The sequence below is a fragment of the Sardina pilchardus genome, chromosome 3, assembly GCF_963854185.1.
Source record: "Sardina pilchardus chromosome 3, fSarPil1.1, whole genome shotgun sequence".
Taxonomy (NCBI): Eukaryota; Metazoa; Chordata; class Actinopteri; order Clupeiformes; family Clupeidae; genus Sardina; species Sardina pilchardus.
In genome coordinates this window covers 11,034,659-11,056,700 of record NC_084996.1, presented here as the reverse complement: position 1 = coordinate 11,056,700, position 22,042 = coordinate 11,034,659, and the positions used below count along the sequence as shown (strand labels likewise).

The 22,042-nt window shown below is 41.0% G+C and overlaps 1 protein-coding gene across 1 annotated transcript; it reads left to right on the top strand.

Moving 5' to 3' along the window:
• Positions 1-1,520: 1,520 nt before the first annotated feature.
• kmt5c (lysine methyltransferase 5C) lies at positions 1,521-21,686 on the top strand. Its single transcript, XM_062531763.1, has 9 exons — positions 1,521-1,820; positions 2,873-3,005; positions 4,248-4,413; positions 5,865-5,974; positions 8,617-8,780; positions 9,394-9,413; positions 9,762-9,898; positions 12,456-12,616; positions 12,788-21,686. The coding sequence occupies exons 2-9, from the start codon at positions 2,893-2,895 to the stop codon at positions 19,540-19,542; spliced, it is 7,626 nt and encodes a 2,541-aa protein (XP_062387747.1). The 5' UTR covers positions 1,521-1,820; positions 2,873-2,892; the 3' UTR covers positions 19,543-21,686.
• The last annotated feature ends 356 nt before the right edge of the window (positions 21,687-22,042 follow it).

Below are 22,042 nucleotides of genomic sequence, written 5' to 3'. Positions count from 1 at the left end.
TTTTCTCCTTTTTTTTTAACCCTCACCTGTTTTCATCCCTGATATTGAGTCTTCTCATATACAAGAGCAGTTGGAAATGGGATGATTGAATGTCTATTCACAAGCATACTAGCCTGATGAACGGATGAATAGATCTCTATTCTCTAATAGATGAAGCAAATGATGAACAAAAACATGTGCTTCATGAAGGGCATCTTTGGTGACGATGGTCATGTTCTCAATTTGTATTGTAAATTTGCATATATGAAAGCTATTCGAAATCCCAAACCACTGCAGCACCCTGCCCTAAGTGTAAAATGAAGGACTACATTGCGTGAAGACATACATTATTCAAAAAGACCATCAGTGGATGTGGTCACTTACGAGCTGCATATTCCTGAACCATTTGTGGCAGTAACATTGATTTTAATATAATAGAATAGCCTATAGTTTGGTTTAATTGTTTCTTTTCATTACATGCTGGTATAATTGCCTGCTAGTGGCAGTGTTATGGGGCTTGTTTTACTGACCATAAGCATTAAAGTGAAGCAGCACTTGCATGTGCATCCTTGGTGCAACACCTAACAGCAGGAAAAAATAGTGTGTCACAAAGTAGACAATATCTCAAGCAAATCATCTGCACAAGTCACCCAGATCAATCCAGAGTGGGACCTGAATGTGGCTGTAGTACCACATCCACGATGCAATCTTGCCATAAATGCGTGTCATACAAGTTTGGGGTTAAGGAGCAATATGGTGAGTCTTATGAAGTGACTATTGTTTATTTCAGGCATATTTTGTCAAAAGATTCTGGCAGGTACACCACAACAAAACATGCTCTTTCATACGCATTTTGAGCACTTTCCGAATTAATCAATTAGCCAATGGTCTTTAAGTCTGTTTGATTCACTGATGACTGATGAACTAGGCGTAGATATACTGGCAATTGAATTTCCCACATTAAGGCTGTGTGATTTGATCAAATGGCTAATGTTTGTCATGTCAGTGGGATGGGAAGTTCCATTCTCTTTGCCGTCTACGGGTCGTCACCACAGCCGTCTCACCCAAATAGCAGCTGACTGAAACGGATCAGGTGTCGGTTCCAGAGTCAGCTGCTGGACTATCTGTGTAACCAATCAATCTTAGGCCTATGCTTCCTTTAGTGCGATTCTTACCCAAACGCTAAAAAAATGTTGCCTGTGGACTTCCAAAAACAGTCTTTAGGCAATGCAGAAAGTGGAATTTCTCGTGTGAGTCATCCTGTAATCAACAAGTATGATTCATACCGGAGAGTCATATCGCTATCTCTCGTCCCACTCTATCCCTCGTTTGATTGAGTGAAAGGAACCCTCGAAGCAGCTTGATTTCCGAACTTGTTTATTATGTACCAGTACAAGCCAACCAGAACGTGGACAATGAAGTGAAATTCAGACTAGCCAATAGGAAGCACTGGTGGCTATGAATGGCGGGTCACGAATATTCCCATTGCAGAGAACGGCCAATAGAACAAAAGTATGCGTACAGTGTTAGCACCTCTTGTGATAGCCTAGTAGTAGGTTGTCTGGAAGCTGAGAGCAACTTCTGGGTTCAAAAGACTCGTCAAACGGAAAATACACTTTTGATCACTTGTGTATCATCAGGATTTCTTACGTATATTTTATTTTTCGCTCTGTCGATGGATACTAAAAAGAAGATTGTCCTCTGAATCCGAGGACCAAACCAGTCCTCACTAAAAGCAGCTGAATTTTCGCTAGTTAGCTGCTGCCTAGCTAGCCAGTTTGCTAATATTAGCTGCTGACGGAACAAGCTATAAGGAATTTAGCTGCAGCCAAGCTCGTCAGGTAAACAACATGTCCTCATACTTCAGGGATGAGCGTGTAACTGTCTCTATCTCAACAGTTTGTAGCAGCTAATGCATTAAGTTAACCTGGTGCAGAATGCGTGTCCTCTGTGATAGTTGTAAGTTAGTGTTAGGAAGCTAACATTAGTTAGCTAATGTAATGTTAGCTGTCCTGTACCTAGCAGTTTGTTATGGTCGTGAGGAGTGATGTTAGCTAGATGGCTTACTTGTTCGCTAAATATTTGTGTAGCGTTAGCTAAGTTAGCGTGCTAGTCAGCTAACGTTAACATCAACTAACTCGAGTAACGTTAGTCACTTGTATTCCTCTGGTTCCATTATTAAGTCAACTGTAACTGACAATTTGCAGAACGATTAAGTTGTGTAGCTAATATTGGCGTTATAACGTTAGCAAGCGAGAAGTACTTTTGTGGAAACACTAGCTTCAATTGGGCACGTTAACGTACGTTGCGTAAGTTATCTAAACTAACAATGCAACTTAACGTTAGATATTTGTGTGGATGAAATGTCGCAGTTAGAGCAAAATCCACATTTGCACGGGTTTGTTAAAGTTACCGCAGTGAAATTTTAACCAAGCAATCATATAATGTTAACGTTAACGTTCGTTTTCTGCGAACTGACGTGGGGAACTCTGAGGTAATAGTAGTTAGCTCGCCTCTAACGGTAACGTTTTTGTTAACGTCCTCTAATCTAACTCGTCACTTCAATAAATACTCTGAAGGTTAAAATGTGTTTACTTAAAATGTTACTCATAAATACATTATGTTATAACACTGGAAGAAGAACGGATCTCCTCTGTTAACGCTGGCTTGACTTGCTGCAGAGGAAAGTGCTATGTGGTTCTGATCTATCAGTAACGTTAACGTTAACTTAGTCCCCGTCTCACTTTCCAGGGGTGTGTAATGTTAAACCACATCTACCCCTGACAGTTGGCCAAGAACTTCTATTTTAATTACACGTCGGTTATGATGCCAGAGACAATGCTGGTAGTTGTGTTTCTATGTGGTTACTCAACATACCCCTCTCCCTTCACAGCATGTGGATAGTAGCAGACGATGGAGGGATCCTGTAGAATGAATGTGAGAGAGTTGTGCGAAACAGATGACTTGGCCACCGGTTTGGTGCTGGATCCCTTATTGGGGTTCAGCACCCACAAGATGAACATCAGGTGCGTTTTCACACCCTTTCCTCTGTAGTGTACTGTACATGAGCTGTATCTCTAGCTACATTCTTCAGCTCACTGTGTGCCATGTAGCCTACTCTGTCTCTGCATGCAGCAGACTTGTACACCACTGCTGGATGTAGTATCATCATTTTTCATCCACACAGCCCCACTACCATATGACTGTATCACTCCTTATATTTGGAATTTGTAATGAAGAGACTATGGGTGCATCTGTTTCCAAGGGACATGTCTCATGCTATTTCCTCACATATTTTTTGCGAAGCAAAACCTGTAGTTGCCTACTAACACTATCACATGGCAATTGACATTTTGGAGAATGAGGTGGTTGGAAACGATCATTACCTGTGAATGAACTGAAATTAGGTCTGCCAAAGTCAGATTGCTTTGGTAATTTTTTGTTCTTCTGTGCCAGTGAGCTGTGACTGATCAGATTAGCACTAATTATATTGCTCTTTAAACACTCCATATGATGAAAGACTGTGCACTATCTGCTTGCCGAATTTGCTATTGGGTTCTGTGAATAAATGGAGTCCTTTGTTCGATTTCATTAACATTTGTGTGATTAATTAAATAAGTAATTAGACTTGGTTGTTTGAACGAAAACGTGCTGCTTCTACCAGCCTGTTGATGTGATTTGCTAAAAAGGCTGGAAGAATACTCGGTAGGGTGGAAATTTGGTTATAAATAAGACATTTTTGCACCATGTTGACAAGTAGTCCATGACAGCCATGACTGGCTGTTAAAGCGGCAGAGTTTCTTTTTCAAAACAAGTCCGTCATCTTTTATTGGATATTGTACAACTTGCTCACATGCACAGATTTTTTCCCCTCAACCTTCATTGTCATTGTAATACAAAAAGCCCCTGTTAACATGGCAACATTCACAGCATATGAAGGAACTCCAGACTTTGTTTAAATGTGATGTTACATGACCTTGAGAAAATGCACCTCTGTATTTGTAGTCCTCAAATAACATTTCTGAGCAGCTGGAATTACGTACTATAGATGGGGCCTTTTTTCAGTGGTGTTTTGGTCCCCCTCACAGCTCTGAGTTCACACAGAACTTTCCTGATCAGTGGTTTTTAACACATTTCTTTTAACACACACACACACACACACACACACACACACACATGCACACTTCATTACACATGCCCTTTTTTGGCCTTTATAAAAGCTCCCTGTCCTGACTTTCTTTCCTTTTCCTGTTTTCCCTGCTCTGCAGTCAGCTTCCAGAGATCAGGCGCTGGGGTTACCTCAAGGAGACGCTGCTTCGCTTCACGCGCACCCAGGACTTTCAGGCCACCTTCGAGGCCCTGCTGGTCGGGGACTGGGCAACTGGCTTCTTCACCGGCCTGGGTCCACATCGACTGGAGCTCCTGAGGCAGCACGTGAGTAGCCCCTGCTGTGCGTCGGCCTTTGTGGGGAGTAGGGTTCAGAGTACACATTTGGGCAGATAAAGCTTCAAAGCTACTGCTTTTAATGATGGAACTGGACCTTTTTTAGGAGAGAGTGTGATAGAGAGGCCAAGAGAGAGAATGCCTCATTAGACCCTAACACAATGTGAATCATGTATGCTGTATCAGGGACCTGCTGCACATGAAAGCTGTGAGTGATTGATTGAATTATAAATCGAACAGCAGAAGGTAGTGAACGGCTTTCATTTTAAAGATGCACAGTGCTTATCTGTTTTTTCCGTCATTCGAAATCTCTGGGTTTCTTGAAAACGTCAGGGTACATCTTTCACTTAACAGCTAATCAGAAAGGCATGGTTTCTATACTGTTGTCACACAGTATTTTTGTTATTCTGGTAATTGTCTCTTATGTTTGTCACAAGCAACTGCAGCTTGCTACTTTGCATGCCCTGCCTGACCATTAGGAATCTAATATTCCAAGCTATGTCAATGGAAAGCAGTGACCTGCTAAATTATGAATGCAACGCGTACCGCACTCCCTGTGCAAGCTTGTTCATGTCAGGCAGATAGTCTGTTAAGGTACTTAGGACAAGGAAGTGTTTTACCAGTCTGAAGTGAAAGTATGGCCAGCTAAATGACTGTAACCTTTGTCAGCTCTTCCTGTAAATACTGTTGCTTACAAGTATTTCCTGAGCGTTGATGTCCTCTTGCTTCAACTTCTGACTGCAGTTTTTAGTTTAGTTTAGTTTATTGGTTTTGTTTGACAGGGACCATGCATAGAATAGCTTCTATACCAGGGTTAGCTAAATAGAGAATTTGCCTGCTTTCTTCCGTGCTCTAATGGTGAACCTGAATTAAGTTTCCTAGTTTTGTTTTTGGAATGCGCTTCAGGAGGAAGATGATATTTATGTTGTGCCACAAGACATGCTGGGTTTGGCAAAAAGGCCCAGGCTAGAACTTAGGTTAAGAGATTCCAGTAGAGCTACCCACTTGCACAGTGCACCTTCTGTTCAAAATAAACAAATTAAGGCAAGAGGACTCTCCGGCACAGAGGGTCACAGATGAGAAGTGTATGCCATCGTGACAACTATAGGTGCTCATGTAGAATTTCCTAACCACAAATCCCATGGGCAATGTGTTTTTTTCCGTTCCTGTTACCTGAACTGGACAATGTGTGTGTTCTCTCTCTCACTCTCACTCAATCTTTCTCTCCCTCTCTCACGCTCACTCTCTGTCTTTCTCTATCCCCACCCAAGCTGCAGCCAATGTCTTTGCAGCTCCTACAAACAGCCCCCCGCCCCTTCATGTTTTTAAACCTGCTTGTTATGTTTTTTTTCTTTCTTCTTCCTCACCCTGCTCTCTACTGATCAAGAGAGGGTTTTTTAAGCACAAGTCTAATCTTGTGGCCATTGATAATTTCCCCACAGGTCCATCGCTATCTCAAGGCCTTCCTGCTGGACAGTGGAGTTCAGATTGAGTCCTGTAACCGCTATTCATCTGAAACAAACGGGGCCAAGATAACATCCACACGACACTGGTAAGTTAATAATTGTCCCATCTGTTTTTCATGTTGGAATTTTATGCTTCAACTTCATGCTGCATTGCATTACATTTGGCTGACGCTTTTTAACCAAAGCGACTTACAACATGGTCATGGTCATGGACTTGCAACAACTTCATGCTGCAACATGTTGGTGGTCATATTCATCACTGTAGAGTCACAACTGTTTAAGGAGGTGTGTGATGCCTCATTTAGCTTGTCAGTTTCTGTTAAGTAGTCAAAGGTCTGATGCAGACAGGTACATTGGAGGAGATAGTGAGATGCGAGGGTTAGAAATGAGAGGGTCAGCTAATTTCTTGATGTCTCTGCCACATTTGTCGGTATGGAAATGTCTGAAAAGATTAAATTAGGCATACTTTTGATAACAATAAAAAGGAATGCATGTTTTAAAAAAGGCTTGAGCAGTTTTTACATATGGTCAAGGGATGTATTAATTTCTGATGGGAGTTGAGTTGGTATATTCTGGCCCAATCGAGCGTTGGTTCTTCACTGCTGATAATCACTCTGCAGGTGATATACTTTTGTCTGACATTAGCATTCCATTCATTCTAAGCTAGAAAGCGGGGCATTTTGTGCATTTTATAACATTGCATTTGACTGCCCTCAAGTGAGAGCATTGAGTAAATGAGAGTCAGTGCCTGTAAAAAATAACTGTAACACGAAGACAAGACAGGCAAATGAAAGTGCACAAATAGCCTCTCTTACTCAACTTGGCTACAGAGTGACATTATTCGCCCAGGGCCTCGTGCCTGCAGCCGCGGGGATATCCTTTACCATCCCTTCTCTAATTTGTGCCATATTGCTTCAGTGTCAACTGCCAGGATTTGGAATGCGGAACATAATCTGTGTTGTATGGTCACTCAATATTTGTGGTAAATGAGTTCGCCATGACAAGTTGCCTAACCAGCTGTGAACCCCTTGCAGGTGTTTCTTGAGCACTGTGTGAATTTTATCCCAACTGTCCAGGTGATGGAATTTCCCCTACTCACTGCCACACTAAAATAGTACATAAACTGCTGTGTCCCCTGGTCAAGACCCTTGGTCAGACCCATGTCTGTGTCGGCCATAGGTCCACCTGTTAAATGTGTCTGATCAGGTTAAGAATGCTCTCTTTCTGTTTTCACAGTCTGACACAACCATTACAACAAAACTCTAGAAGTGACGTACATAGAAATTGCTAACAGAGGGAATGAATTGACTATTGGTATTAATACCTCCTGTTTTCAATGGTAAATGTATTGGGTTAAGATCTTGATTTAATGGCTTAGATACAGCACAGAGTGGATGGGGCGAGGATGCCAGTGGGGGTGGGGTGTAAGTTGCTAGGATGGCAGCTGCCAACTGCAGCTGTGTACCACTGTTGCTATGCTGTGACAAAACTGGTGCCCCACCTCTGGTTTTGTGTGTGTCTTGATGCATAAATAGACATGGATGGATTTAGATAGATCTACAGTAGGTACATTGGAACTGACTAGCGACTGGTCATTTTACCTCCAATTAAGACGTCCCAGATTCGCAACCATATGACATTACTTATATTATGTGTAGACTGTATTTTCTTTGTTCTCCCTTGACAGGCCGTGTCCTTAGTACCGTTTGCGAGACCATATAACTTTTTTGCATGCTTTAAAAACAGGGTGGGGTTAAATGAAGTAATAAATTTAAGCTTTGTTCTTAACGTGTGTGTGTGTGTGTGTGTGTGTGTGTGTCTGTCTGTCTTTGTCTGTGTGTGTTTCTTATCAGTGCAACTGTAGCACATCATATATGATTTTATGATTTACTGGAAGACCTCAGTTTTACGGTACAGGCTTAACTAATTCAGTATGGAGGTTGACCGGGAAATGCCCAAATTGACTTGTGTGCATTTGTAAATTTACATACACAAATAGATATCTCCTGTTTTTAGAATTCAGTTCATTTTCCACATACTGATTTTAAACTTGGGACTTGTGTTGAACTCTTTGTCATGTATTATGAATTTGTTTTCAATTATTAAGATGTAGAGAATAGTAGCTGGAGTGCCACACAACCATAAATAATGATACAAGGCTACAACAAACAGATGGAGGTTTGTAGCAGTTGCATGCAGATGTATGCAATAATAAAATAGGTCTCAAATGTAGACATTCATACACTTATCTTAATCTACATAATTTGTGAAATCAAAATCTATATTTAACACAGTAATTTTACATTCATTTTAAAAGTCAACAAGGTTCAAACATGATGTTTAAAAATCACAGTGCATACTTGCATTGTTTTAATTGGCTTAGGTGGGTATAGTGTCAAGTAAAATATTAATTCCAACTCTAGAAATGACTAATCCGGTTGTATCTTAATAAATAAGAAACCCAAGTGATGGCATATGGCCATTTTGATTATTGTTATGAGTTTTGTTGAATTTTGTGTTTGGTTTTATAGTGCTCGGTTTAGCACAGTACAGTTAGGAGGAGCTTTTAAACAAGTACAGTAGCCAGGAGACGAATTGTATTTTCAGCACTACGCCTTTAACAATCAAATAAAGCCCAAATCGATCCCCTCCCTCCCATCTCTTTGCTGTTATTTTTTGAAGTGAGTAATGCCATTCTAAGGCCCACACCCTCTCTTGTGCTCCACAGGTCTGTGGGTGAGCGTATGGAGGTGCTGCAGGGCTGCATCGCAGAGCTCAGTCCGTCTGACAGCGCAGTGCTGAGGGCCGGCATCAATGATTTCAGTGTGATGTACTCCACCCGCAAACGCTGCGCTCAACTCTGGCTGGGTCCCGCTGCCTTCATTAATCACGGTGAGAGAATGGTGTGAGAGGGACAAGAGCCGAAGGATTGTTGTTGAGGATGGGATCCATTGCACACGCACAGTATTGTGTGTGTGCACAGTGTATGTGAATGGCCCTTGGAAGACACTTGGAATTATACAGTGTACTCCACAAATGAGATTTCAGTTTATTTGCTTGAGTTTCCTCAACTTTATTATTTGCTAGTAACACTAGAAATGGGTGACTTCTAATAATTATAATAATTGCAATTTCAGAACAATGTTCTTTAAACTATATGTGAGCTTAATAATTATAAGTGAACATAATTTCTTGACATTGTGAGTTTGTAGCCTGTTTGATTATGTCATACGTAGTCATTTACTCTCATGATGTTGTCTGGCGTCTTTGTGAGCGACCAATTTGATGTTCCCTGGTGTGTTTTAGACCAGTGCTCCGATGGGGCTGTCAGTATGGTGACAGTTGCATCAGCCATTGTCCCCAATGAAAAGGGAGCTGTATAGCCAGATGTCCAGTGTAAACAAGGCGCTCTATTCAGAGTTACTTAGGACTAAATAAAAAGCTGAATCTTGTCTGCTTTGTTTTCGCTAATTTTCTATTTCTTTCCTTAATTTGCGGGGAGAAGACTGTCGACCAAATTGTAAGGTAAGAGACATTTGCAATCTCTTACCAAGTCTGGCTCTGTGCCAGTTGTTTTGCCTTTCTCTTGGCTCCATCTATGTTTCGTGTCATCCCGTACAAGGCTTCTTCTTGTTATGTGAAACTGTTGTCATTCATTGAGTGCTTAAGCCCATGTTGCTGTGTTTATCAGTCGTAATGTAATCTTGTTAAACAATTAGTGTTTTTAGCTGTTGTAGTCATAAACCCTTTGTCTTTGTTGTTTTCGTGCCTTTCTCAGTCTGAGCTAATATTAGGGCCTCCCTGAGGGCTGACTGTCACCTACTGCTGAATTTATCACCTTATCCCCTCTTGACCTTTTTTGTGTCTGTGAAGTTTGTCCCTGGTGAGAAGAACGGGGCGTGTGTGAAAGTGGTCCGACCCATCTCTCCTGGGGAGGAGATTACCTGTTACTACGGTGATAGCTTTTTTGGCGAGAACAACGAGATGTGCGAATGCTTCACGTGTGAAAGGTAAGAATAAGTTCCTAACACGCTTTGCAGCAGTGGTCACCAACTAAAATTGCACCCTTGCCAACCATCCAACCTTCCAAACATTTTAGATAGGGTAGAGATGTCTACAGGTTCAGGCATTTTCAGTTTCTCAGTAACATGTTTTTGGCATGACATATGCTCAACGAGTCCTTAACAAAAAAAAGTTGGTATTTTTGTTTTTGAACACTGCTCTCTTCTACCAATCAGGTTGCATTTAATAACTCAAACTGGCAAATGCAATGCCTGCTGGACAAAGCTTTTGGTGTTTCCAGCTAAAACAGCGATTCCCCAACAGATTAACATTCTGCTTGACTCATCCTCACTGACCCCAGCTAGACTGGCACGTAACGTGGACATCATAAGTGATGACCGACTTAACTTGTCTGAGCATGTAGCCTATGTAATATCAAAGGAGTGACGACTAGTATTTTTTTTTGTAAATACATAAGGAGTGTTCATAAGTGGAGACAACACCGTAATAGTCATGGGTAGCACAGACATGTGCACGCCCACCACTCTCACAGAGTACTTTTGGAGCCTACAGTATTCATTTCCATAATGGAACTTGGATGATGCCAGGTGAATTATTACTTTTTAAAATGTAGGTGATACTTAAAGCAAAGAACGAGAAAGCCATTGCACTGTTTTCAGATCATTGACAGGAGGTTTTTCCTGTTGCTCCACAAGGACACGAGTGTTGCAATGTGTTGCTAGACTGGATATATGTTGTTGATAGGGCGGGTAAAAACTTGCTAAATCTGGCAGCAAAGTTTCTACGTTGCCTAGAGAAACTGCATGTTTCTTCACTGGAATAGTGTACATAGCAACCTAAGACTGCAACCTGGTTTTGCCTGTTAAAAAGTCTGTTAAGTGACAAAATAAGTATCTGTTCTGTCATCATGTCAAAAGACTTTGGTTAGGTTAGAAGCCTCCCGCGGTCCAGATTTGGACCGGAGTCCACCAGTTGGTGACCCCTGGTTTATAGAACTGCCCCTTTCTAAAGATTCTGAGGGTTCAGTCAGATAAAAGTAAATTAGCACAAGATGTGATGCCCGGCTAATCATTAACACGGTTGCATACTCCCTTTAAAACCCTTCATGTGAGTGCCATTACAAAATTACACAGTATCCCAAGAGATTCTGGATATTCAGGAACCTGTTCAAGAAGTATATTTTCTGAAGAGGTAGACCGTTAGCCACAGGCATAGTGTGATGTTGTAGAGTTGTGTAGTAATGATGTCGTAGTGCCCAATAGCCTGAAGCAGGAAGGAAGGGAAGGGAACATGTACAAATGTAGTGATGTAGAAAACAGGTCTCAGCCTATAAAGCCGATATTTGCCGTTAAAGCCACATTTATTTGGACTGCAATCTTGCTAAAAATAAGATTTGGTAAATTGTGCATAAGCAGGAAGGATTTCTTGCTTGTCTCACAAACTGCTGAATGTTTTTTTGTGTGTGTGTGTGTTTTATTTTTGTTTTTCTGGCAAGGCAATTTAAACTCCTGTTTTATTTTTTTTTATGAAAGTGTGATTGTTTCTCTCACAAGAGAAAACGTGCACACAAATGTTGCCAGTGCAAATTTTAATCCAACCAGTGATGAAAGTGCAAAGTGCAAAACGTTTTCAGTCCCGTTCAGACCATCATCAGTACAAACAATCAAAGAGGAGTAACACCCTTAAATAGACTGCGTCTAGTTCACTAGCCTAGTTAGAAGGCTAAGAAGTGAGGTTGGCATTTTCTTAAAATGTACAGCACTTTGGTCAGTGTGAACTGTTGTAAACATGCTTTTATAAATAAATATTGCTTACTTACTTACTTAAAATGTACTGTCCACCTATTAATAGGTGGTTGACATACAGCATACATAGATGATACAATGTGAGATGAGAAATGTTTATTAATATTAGATATTTTCTCCCAGTGGAGAAGCTGGTGAAAGTATCGTACCGACAACATACAGCCATATACAGAATCTAATCTTCTAAAACATTTTGCATGAATTTGTAGTAATTCTTTGCATTAAGCATGGATTGCAGTAAAGGAAAAGCATCACTTTGGATATTGGTGCTGTTGAGGAGTGATTTTGTTTTGCAGGGGAAATGGTTTATTAACGTGTCCATAGCTATAAAGTACATCCTTTGAAGGAAATTGCTTTAAAAGATAACAGTTACAGATAAATAAATGTCCATCTCACCAAGATTAGAAGCAAGCTGAAGGTCTTAAAATGTTGGACATTCAAACATTCAAGCAAATTGTTTAACCCATACACAACATGAATGTCAAACCAATTGAATCAATATGGATTTCAAATCTCAAAAGTTACTGCTACTGCTATGTTAAATGAATCAAAGTAGCATGGTTGAATGGTCATGAATTCTTAAGTAGTAGCTATTTGTTGTAGCATACGTGTTATGTATGAACCAGGTACCACTCTGAGACTAATATCTTGTGTCACATTTTGTACAGTGTTCCCATGAACATTTTGTGGGCTTAATCAGCTGTTTCTTATAACTTAACGTTATCTGTTCCTTTCTTAGGCGGGGAGAAGGATCTTTCCACCACCGAGAAACATTACAAGATGTTGACGACCCCAGCGATCCAGCAGGGCAAAAATACAAATTCAGGGAGACCGATTTGCGCCTCAGTCGAGAGAAAAGCAACAGCACTCCCAAGTCCATTACAACTGCAACAAATACAGGTAAATAGCTTCCAATGTGAGGAATGGAATAATGAACATGGAATGTTTCTTTTTTTAACCATCATCCAAAAGTTACTGAATAAATGTCTTTCTTCTAATGACACTGTAGCCTGTATATGTTTCTACTTTTCCTCTGTTATCCTTCTAACATCCTGTCTTTCTGTCTCTAAGCTTTCCCCTTGAGGAATTCTTTGTCCCAGCGGATGAAAAGAGATGCAACAGCGCTAAGAAGGGGACTGACAAAGACGAGCAGATGGAGGAGGGTGGAGCGACAGAAAGGAAACAGGAGGAGTGCACTGAATGAGCATAACCTGTTGCTGCACACACTCGCTCACATCAAGCTCAAGGACCTCCGAATTCACCTGTACCAGCACACCGTTGAGTTTCTGCTAAGCTGCAAGGACCCTGGTGGCAAAGGCCGGGTCATTTTGGACCAGATTGAAAGGATTAAACCGACACATCGAGAAAAGGAGAAGGACAATCAGGCAATTCCCACAAGGACGGCACAGACACCGATGGATGGAAAGAAAGAGGGAGATACAGCCGAGAGCTGCACTGCACAAAACATGAACCTGGTGGATACGTCAGAACAGGAACGGCACACTTTGGAAACTATTTCCTTGCTTTCTACTGAAAAACATGAGCAGCAGTTAACAGAGAAGGATGCAAGCGAACCGCCCAAAACCGGAATGAAGGAGTCCCATCCTGCCATGCCCTCAAGGACCAGGAGCATACCCCACAGGCGTCAGAAACGTTTGTGGTCGAGGAGAAGAGCTTCATCTGAGGCAATTGGACTACCCAAAGTATTGGAGGTGAATGAGAGCTGTAATGTTCTTGATATTAGTGATTCATTACCAAACAGGAACAGTGAGTCTCTTTGCAATGAAACTGACCTTTTTGCCAAGGAAGGTCCTACCAATGAAAGTTGTGATATTGCCCCCAAGCCCTCTGCAAACTCCAAGGAGCATGAACATCACAGCATCCACACCGGTCAGCCTCCAGCTGTCAACTTAGGCAATTCACTTTCTCAATCCATGAACTGTTGCCTGTCTCTGAAAGCAGGGCTGAAATATTATCCAACCGTCTGCCTGGTTAGAGTGACTACTCCTGGTGCAAAAGAAGGAGCAGGGAGGGAGAGTCGGACAGAGACCGAGAAGCAGGGAGAGAACTTAGCAGTGTCTTCCAACAACATAAAAAGGACAGGTGGCAATGACATCAACATAGCAGAAGGTAAGAAAGGCGTGAGGGAGTTGTATTTTTCGCCCATCACTGTAGGTGGTGTAGATCAGGCTTTGAAAGTGATGTTCAATTTAGACAAGACCGACATGAAAACCATTGTGTCACCACAGGTCAAGGAGCAGGTTGAGGCTAGTGATAAAAACCTACAATCTGATGTAGTGACTGCGACTAAAAGTGATTTCACCTGTAATGTCCCAACTGACACATTTTCTAAAAATAAGGGCATAATTAATTCAGAAACTGAAAACAGTCTTGAGACAAAAGAGGAAGCAACAGCTGTTGACGCCAATATGAAGTCCAGTAAAAAAGATACACACCTAAGCAACAACATCAAAAAAGTAGGAGACACCGCAGACAATGAGAACGAAGTGGTCAAAGAGTTGACGGCTGATGTGAATTTGGCAGCAGAAATGAGTGTAGGCGCTGTTCAGGGTGTTGTAAACAATAGCAAAAAAGTAGATGAAGTGACAGTTACTGGTAGCAACTTGAAGTCTGCTAAAGTTACAACTTTAAGAAATACAAAGCAAACAGTTAAGATGACAGACGCACAGGGTGCTGTATCAGAGAGCAAGAACAATGTCAAAAAAGTGAGGATTAAAAATATGAAGAGAAGTGTCAAGAAAGCGGGTGAGAAAATGGACACAGCAAAAATAGACATGAATGACATGGTTAAAGATGTTACAACGGATAAAGAAGCAGAGCAGCAGGACATAAAACAACAAAGGACCGTACACACCATAACAGACATTGAGAAAAGTGCTAAAATGGTAGATCAACCGACAAATAGTGATGACAACCTGAGAGTTGAAGAGAGAGGCAATGTAAACAAAGCAAGAGCTAAAACAGAAACTGAAAATGAAATGATGAAAGATCTGCAGTCAGACATTAATATATTGGAAGAAAGGAAAATAGATTCCATTGCTGATGTTGAGAACACTGTAAAGAGTGTTATAAAGATGAGTTGCAATGTAAAGGAGGTTGAAAAGGAAATTGGTGCAGAAAAGCAAGTAGTGACAGAAGTGCAAATGGGAATGAATATTGTTGAAGAAAAGACAGGATCTAAAATTACAGATATTTTGAAGAATACACAGAAAGACGATAAAACTAAATCTTCAGAGGTTAAAAGAAAAGTTGGTAGACCACCTGGAAGGCCGAAGAAGAATATACAAAAAGCAGTGGAGAAAATTGAATCTGAGAAGGATGATTTGAAAAACAAGGAAGTAGATGCAACTACAACTACACTAGTTGAGAAGACAGTAGATGTGATTAAACAAGTTGAAATCAGTCCTAATGAACAGAGGAAAACTGAAGCTGTTGATGGCAACATGAAGGCAGATGGAGCGGTTGCAGCTAAAGGCAGCAGAGGAGAGGATAAGAGAAATGATGCACCTGCAGACATGGAGAAAACATTACATATTGAAGGAAAAACACCAGAAACTGAGAATACAGAGACACCTGTGAGTGAAGTCAGTTTTAAAGCCACGGACATACATAAAAAGGTGGATAATGAGAGACATGAATGCCTTGATGCTCAGATGGGTGATCCTGAACAAAATAAGATCAATATACCCAGCCGTATTGGCAGTAATGTAATTATTATTAAAGACGTACAGGTTACATTGTCTGATGCTTTTAAGAACTTGAAAGATGAACTGAAGAGAAGTGTACAGATTGGGAAAAATATGTCAGATAAAAGTAGATCTGTAACACACTGCATCAAGCAAAGGCGCCTACAGCAAGACAGAAAGATTAAAGAACACATTCAGAAATTGATAGCAAGTGATAAGGAGAAAAGCGAAAGAGAGCGGAAAGGCAAAATCTCTGACTTGTCTGATGTAGATTGCAGAAATGTCCTTACTAGTGGTTCAGACCAAAATACCTCACCAAAACGCCAAAATGAAACCTCTACAGCAAAACCAGGGTCCTCTGAATTGCTCCCTCTGTGCTCAGCTCCTGTAGTGTCAACAAAGGACCACTCCTCTCTAACACAGATACAAGCAAATATTCCTTTGAAGAAAAGGATGTTCAGAGAGTCAACTGAAACAGAACCAGAAGTGAACATCACAACACCTGTATCTTCCAAGGAGCTCTTATTGAAAGGAATTGAAGACAGAAAAGAAATGCAGCAATCAGTGTCCTGCTCAAATTCAAAACTAAGGCATGAGACATATGGAGTCCACCCCGAGAGCCCAAATGCACATATAGTTCTCAAAAAAGCTGGCATAAAACAGGACAAAAGATGTGGCTTCCTGTCAGATAACAAACAAAATGAATGTGAAAATGGACACGTAACTGAGGTAAAACCCATGATGGCAAATGATGCAACTGTGAACAGGGTTGAGAAAGAATTGAATAATAAACAAACAGAGTTTGAAGATGAGAGTGGATACAAGACCACAAATCCAGTTGTAGAGGAGGTGAGGGATGAAGGAGAAAAACCTAAAGACCCTCACAGAAAATTGGCAGCTTTGGAACAGAATGAAGACTCATTTGACAGCCCCAAGCAAATTACAGGGGTAAGTCAGGCCAGGCAAGCTGACACAGAAGGAGCAACAGTTTCTCCTCAGAATGAATTTTCCGTCCAAGAAAGAAATATAAAAAAAGAGGACTGTGTTAAAGAAGAACAAGAAAACAACTTGAGAATTCGTCTAAAGAGGAAGAGAGGAGAGGAGTGGGAGATGGAGAGGTCTGAGTCGGAGAATGAAACTGAGAAGAAAACAAAGCCGTCTCAGTCACCACCTGCTTCATTTATGGCCGACCCGTTTAAAGCCATATTGGACTCTGTTTCAGTTTTAAATGTAGAAATGTCAAAAGGAGAGTGGGGTCCACAGGAAGCAGAAAAGTGTCTTGAGTTAGAGCAAACTGCAAAGGCTGGCCAAGCTGCATGGGAAATGTGTACAAAGAATGTCCACTCCAAGCTGAAGAAGAAGAAGGAGGAAACCTCTGTAATGGAAAGTGATGCACAGGATAACGAAGACTTTATGGGCTATTCTAGCCAAATGTTGAAAGATGAAACTTTTTTTGAAGACATGAAACAGTGGCTACAGTCAGCTGATGTCAAGGTTGAGTCAGTTGACAGTGATGCACAACCACTTGCTCCCATACGGCTTTGTAGAAAAACAGAAGGCTGGTGGATAGTAGATGGCATGGAAAAACGCTTGCATAAAAGCAGTAAGATGAGAAAGCCACTGAAGGGGTCCAAAAGCCACTGGGTAACCAAACGTAGCCCAGACTCCTCAGAGTCATCGATCAGTGAAGTGCCTTTACACAAAATTAAAGAGGAATTTCAGTCTCCGTGCCGGCAGTTCAAGGAATCGTGCTGCAACATGACTAGGAAGGAGACCGCTTTGAGATCAGAACATGTTCCCCTTTCCCTGTCCCTTTCTCCCCTTTCTCTTAATTCACCGTGTTCTGAGGTAGTAACTGAGGACACCTCCCTCCGTAGTTACCCAAATGTGAAAGATTTATTCGGAGAGAAGAGGGTGGCAGAAGTCGTGAGCAAGAAAAAGCCAAAAAAGGACCTAGAGTTGAGAAATGAGTCAGACACAACACAAAACATCTGTCTTAGTCACAACCTGTTTCAGATTAACAAAAGTCTTTCCAAACTACAAGCACTAAATCAGATGGACAAATCTGCTCCAGTCAACAATATTGAAACCGTCTCCTCTCAAGGCCAACAGAAACCCCAGTCCCCCTTGCTTATTTTTCCAGACAAGTCTCCCTGTTCAGATTTTGGGTTTGATAATGCTGATGAATTGATAGAGTGCTTGAATCTGGAAGGGTATTACCCTGATAATTCTCAGAGCAACCTCCCAAATGCTTTCTCAGATTTTTGCCAAGGGGAACCTCCCAACACAGGATCATTCAGTAGCCCCTTTTCCCAAAGCCCATCTGATGTATGGAACCCAGAGACTCCTTATCTTGGCTCTCCAAGTCCCTGTGGTAGTTTTAGCCCTCCAAATGATTTTGTTTTTCCAGACCTCAGTCTCCCCAAAAATGTAGCTCTCCTTAGCGGTCATGACTTGTCTTCCAAAGAAAAAATGTTAAGCAACTCAGATTTTACCTTCTCTCTTAAAGATGGGGAAGGAGCTCAATTCCCCTTTGATTTCACCATGGCTAAAACTTCAACCGATAAGGAGGCCCCAAAACCTGTGCATCTCATGCAATCGGATAAAATTCTGTGGAACCACAAGGACTCATTTATGTTTAGTGCCACTTCATCCGACAGGCACTCACAAACCCCTCCTGCTACTTCTCAGGCTCAAGGAGTGGAATCCATCATGCCAGGCTGCAGTTTTAACTCTCGGACAGAATTTGCCAAAGTTCAACCCTTTTCCTTGGAGAAAACCCAGGGCCCTGTTCATCCTCTGACTGCAAATAGAAATCAATCTGTTGGTACAAGCCAAACACCTGTAGCAGGCATGTACAATGTGGGAGCTTTGAGTCAGCCTCTGAAGCCTTTTCACTCTCCCCTTTTGGGTAATAAGTCCAGTATATACCCACACAAGGTGATCGGTTCAGCAGATACATTTCATCGCACCTGTGATAAGAAGGCCCCACTTTTCCAAAGCTCTAATCCAATCAAGTTAGAAAGTGGAAAACAAAGTCTTAATTTTTGCAAAGGCAACATGGCTGCTGAAAGGGCTGATTTTGCCACCAAGTTTCAAACCACTAAACACGGTAGTACTAATCCTTTTTCAAATCAATTAAGCTTCAACCTTCCAAGTTCTCTAACTGGCAGTTATCAAGGTGGGGATTACAGCCATACCCTTGGAAAGGGCTCAAAGACTTTTGAGGTAAACAACTGTCCAAATACATCCAGCTCCCAAGTGGACAGAGTGCACCCCTTATATTATGTGACTTCAAGCAAGACTTCCTCCAGCGTGCTTCAGAATGTTACCTCAAATAAGGCACAAGACATAGGCAGCAGTTGTCTTAACAAGGACATTTCCTCACAGAAACCATTCTCTTCTAACCAAAGCCCCCAGTGCCACACTTTACCTCTTGGCAAAAGCATGAGTCACTGCAAACCCCATGCCATGGTGGCACCCACTCAGAATCTGCACCTGACCTGCAGTGAATCTTCATTGTCTGCTAATAAGCACCAGCCTGGTTACCCTCACTGTGATCCTGTGGATTTTGCTTTTAGTTCTGCATTCTCCACAGACGCGTCTCAGCAGTGCAGTCCTCATGTTACCCAAAGGGACATTCCTGAGCAGGAGAGACGGACGAACAAATCTCAGTCAAACTCTTTGGCCTGTAGTACTCAAGCCCACCCTCCTTATGTGGTCAACTTCACTGGGGATCACTCTGTAACACTGGGCTACAGTGAGGATGCTGATGGCTTAAACTACTCTGGGGTTCCACCTCCAAATTATACTTATCATTGTCTCATGGATCCTTCTGGAACCCAGGGCAGGTTGGTTCTAGAGCCTTGTGGCCTTTCCTCAAACAGTTACTCATCCTCTCCCTCTGTGAGTGGTTTTTCAGGAGCAAAGGGCCAAGAGGAACAGACCAGGAAGGATCCTCATCAGCAAGAACAGTCTGGGAGCCGCCCTTTCGTTTCCCACCACTTTTCAACCTCTAGTCATTCTCTCGGAACCTCCCTGTCAGACCGTAAGCCTAAAAGGCTCAGACTTGTGGTCACTGATGGTACTGTGGACCTGGACCTCCATTACACTGACTGATGCTGGTTCATCTTGAGTCCATGGATGCTTTTATTTTTTCAAATGTTTATTTATTATTGTTCACGTCTGTTTTGCAAAAAAAAGGTCATTTAAAATCATTATCCATGTTCATTTGGATGTTTTTACAATCTTTTTAAATGTCTGGTCATAACCTTTTTTTTAAACTAAATAAGCTTTGTGGGTATCTAATTATTTTTAATGGTTTTATTCATCAGTTAACATATTTAAGAGGAATACGTTATTAATGGCTAAGGTCATGCAATATTACACTGTAAATCTCCAGGTTTGGTACTCACTGGTTGAATATCTTTATGTTTTGAATATGAAATATTGGTTGTGATGCTTTGATGTATGGAATTCTACTAGTATTTTAATTTCTATTCAAATTCCCTCATTCAATTCAGACCTCCTAATGTCCCTGACTGTAGGCTGTCGTAGCTGCCTCTTGCCACAGGGTGGTGTTGCTCTCTGTCTTTTCAATTCATTGAATAGCCTACATTTTATATAGATGAATGCATTTCAGAATGTTGTGGGGAAAGTTCGTCCAGGATGTCTGTGCATGTGTGTCCTGCATTCATCACGCTCAATAAAGAGACAGGGAGTATGTGCTCTCAACATGATTTCGGTATTTCCCTTGCCTGGACAGATTGAATTAATGTCGTCAGTGGTAGATAAATGTTGACCTACACAGAAACCCTTCGCACTTAGAACATCTCTCAGGCTTTCAGGTTCAGGGGCAAGTCCACTGAGGGTTTGCTTGTTGAACTGTAACTCTGAACAGCTGATTCTCTGAGACCACACACTTAAATCCCTTGATGTAGCCGTGTGTTCAGGCTGTGGACTAATGTGTTGTTATCAGCTTGCACCTAGGGTTTCAAGAAGGCCACTTTGGCAGAAATGTGTATGAAACCTTTGTAGTGGATATCGGTGAGCAGATCTTCTATTATCACTCAACTCTGTTCTCATAAATTTATGGAAAAAAAATCACCAAAGTACTACACTGGGTACATTTCCTAATGTACATGTCAATGATTTTAAGTTATTCACAGAGCAGCAGAAAGATTTCTGGGCTACTTTTTGGCAAGCCAGTTTATTTACAGGTTGAATGAAGTGAACAGATTGATTGCAGTAGCTTATACCTTGAGACAGCAGCTTAAGATATTGAGTCATTCTCAATAAATTGCTGCTTCCAATGAGTGCCCTATAAGGTTGATTCTTTTGTGAAATGAAAGAACAACTAAATGTGATGTTCCTTTGTAGGCCAGAGTTAAATATGTTTTAGGTGCTTTGCTTCATGTGAATTGTTTATCACATATTATAGGCAACTGTTCGAGACACTTATTTAAGGAAATCTTGTACATAACAGCAAAATTGTGCAGAATCTATGTGTGTTCTTTAGGCCTTTGTAATCCTTTTCTAGTGTTTTCACAAATGCTTTTGTAAGTTGCATACAGAGATACATCACATGTTCACTTTGGAGTGAATGGTTTTGAACAGGGTGAATGCCTGTAATCTGTGATACAGCCCCACAGTCTTTGTATAAAGAACATAAAGAATGAAGCACAGTTATGATTTGTATTTCCCTGTGAGGTCAAGAGTTATTGTGCCAGTCATAACATGTTGTATCATAGATCTTGAGATTGCTCTGAATAATTTGATTGACTGACATGTCAGCGTCAACACAAGGTCAGTTTGGTTAAAGACGCAAGTGTTTTTAAATGGCTTTTCACGCTGTCCAGAATCAACTGCATAGTACTTCTTAATGCGCAGTGCAGGTGTGTGCTTGAATGTGGTGTGTGTGTGTGTGTGTGTGTGTGTGCTTTTTCCCAAGTGTACAGAATAGAATATGACCAATGTAATTTATTTAAATATATAAGTTAGCTGTTAATATCTCTCCTAATATGGTGCTTTCATAAATTAATATATGTATTGATTGTACACAAGTGATTTTACTGTTTTTTAACAAATAGAAAAATGAAAGACAATTCTGTACTTTTGAAAAACATGAAGTTGAAATCTAATCAGTTTCAGGAAATTCCATCCTAATTTTTGGGAATAAGTTGGTCTTTTATATATATTACATGAAAACAAGCTGTTCTGCTGTAAGAATGTAAAAATGTAAATATTAAATCGTATTTGCTATATATAAAAAAAAGCCCTTTCTTTGAGACTCATTTTCAATATTTTACATATTACCACAGTTTATCTTTGTAGTGCATGTCATTGTAAAACATTTTAATATCATTACATTGCCATTTAACATTATTACTTCTACTTCACATGCCAGCTAACTTGTTTTACCTTAGTGTGTAATTTGCGCTATTTCTTCTTGCCAACAAAGTCTTCCACACTTGTTTGTCCCTCTATGTATTTTAACTGGCTCCATCCAGCAGCTACAAATGCAGCTTGCACACTAATATTCCAGAATTGATCATCTATTATAATGTAATAACCGATCAGTCTGAGGGAGCAAACCAATACTTTTACTCTTCATATTTGA

Bases quoted from the DNA above. Each gene is read 5' to 3' on its own strand.
- kmt5c (XM_062531763.1), top strand. From the start codon at position 2,893: ATGGAGGGATCCTGTAGAATGAATGTGAGAGAGTTGTGCGAAACAGAT. The intron at 3,006-4,247 runs GTGCGTTTTCAC...CCTGCTCTGCAG, and splicing joins ACCCACAAGATGAACATCAG to TCAGCTTCCAGAGATCAGGC. The intron at 9,414-9,761 runs GTAAGAGACATT...GTGTCTGTGAAG, and splicing joins ACTGTCGACCAAATTGTAAG to TTTGTCCCTGGTGAGAAGAA.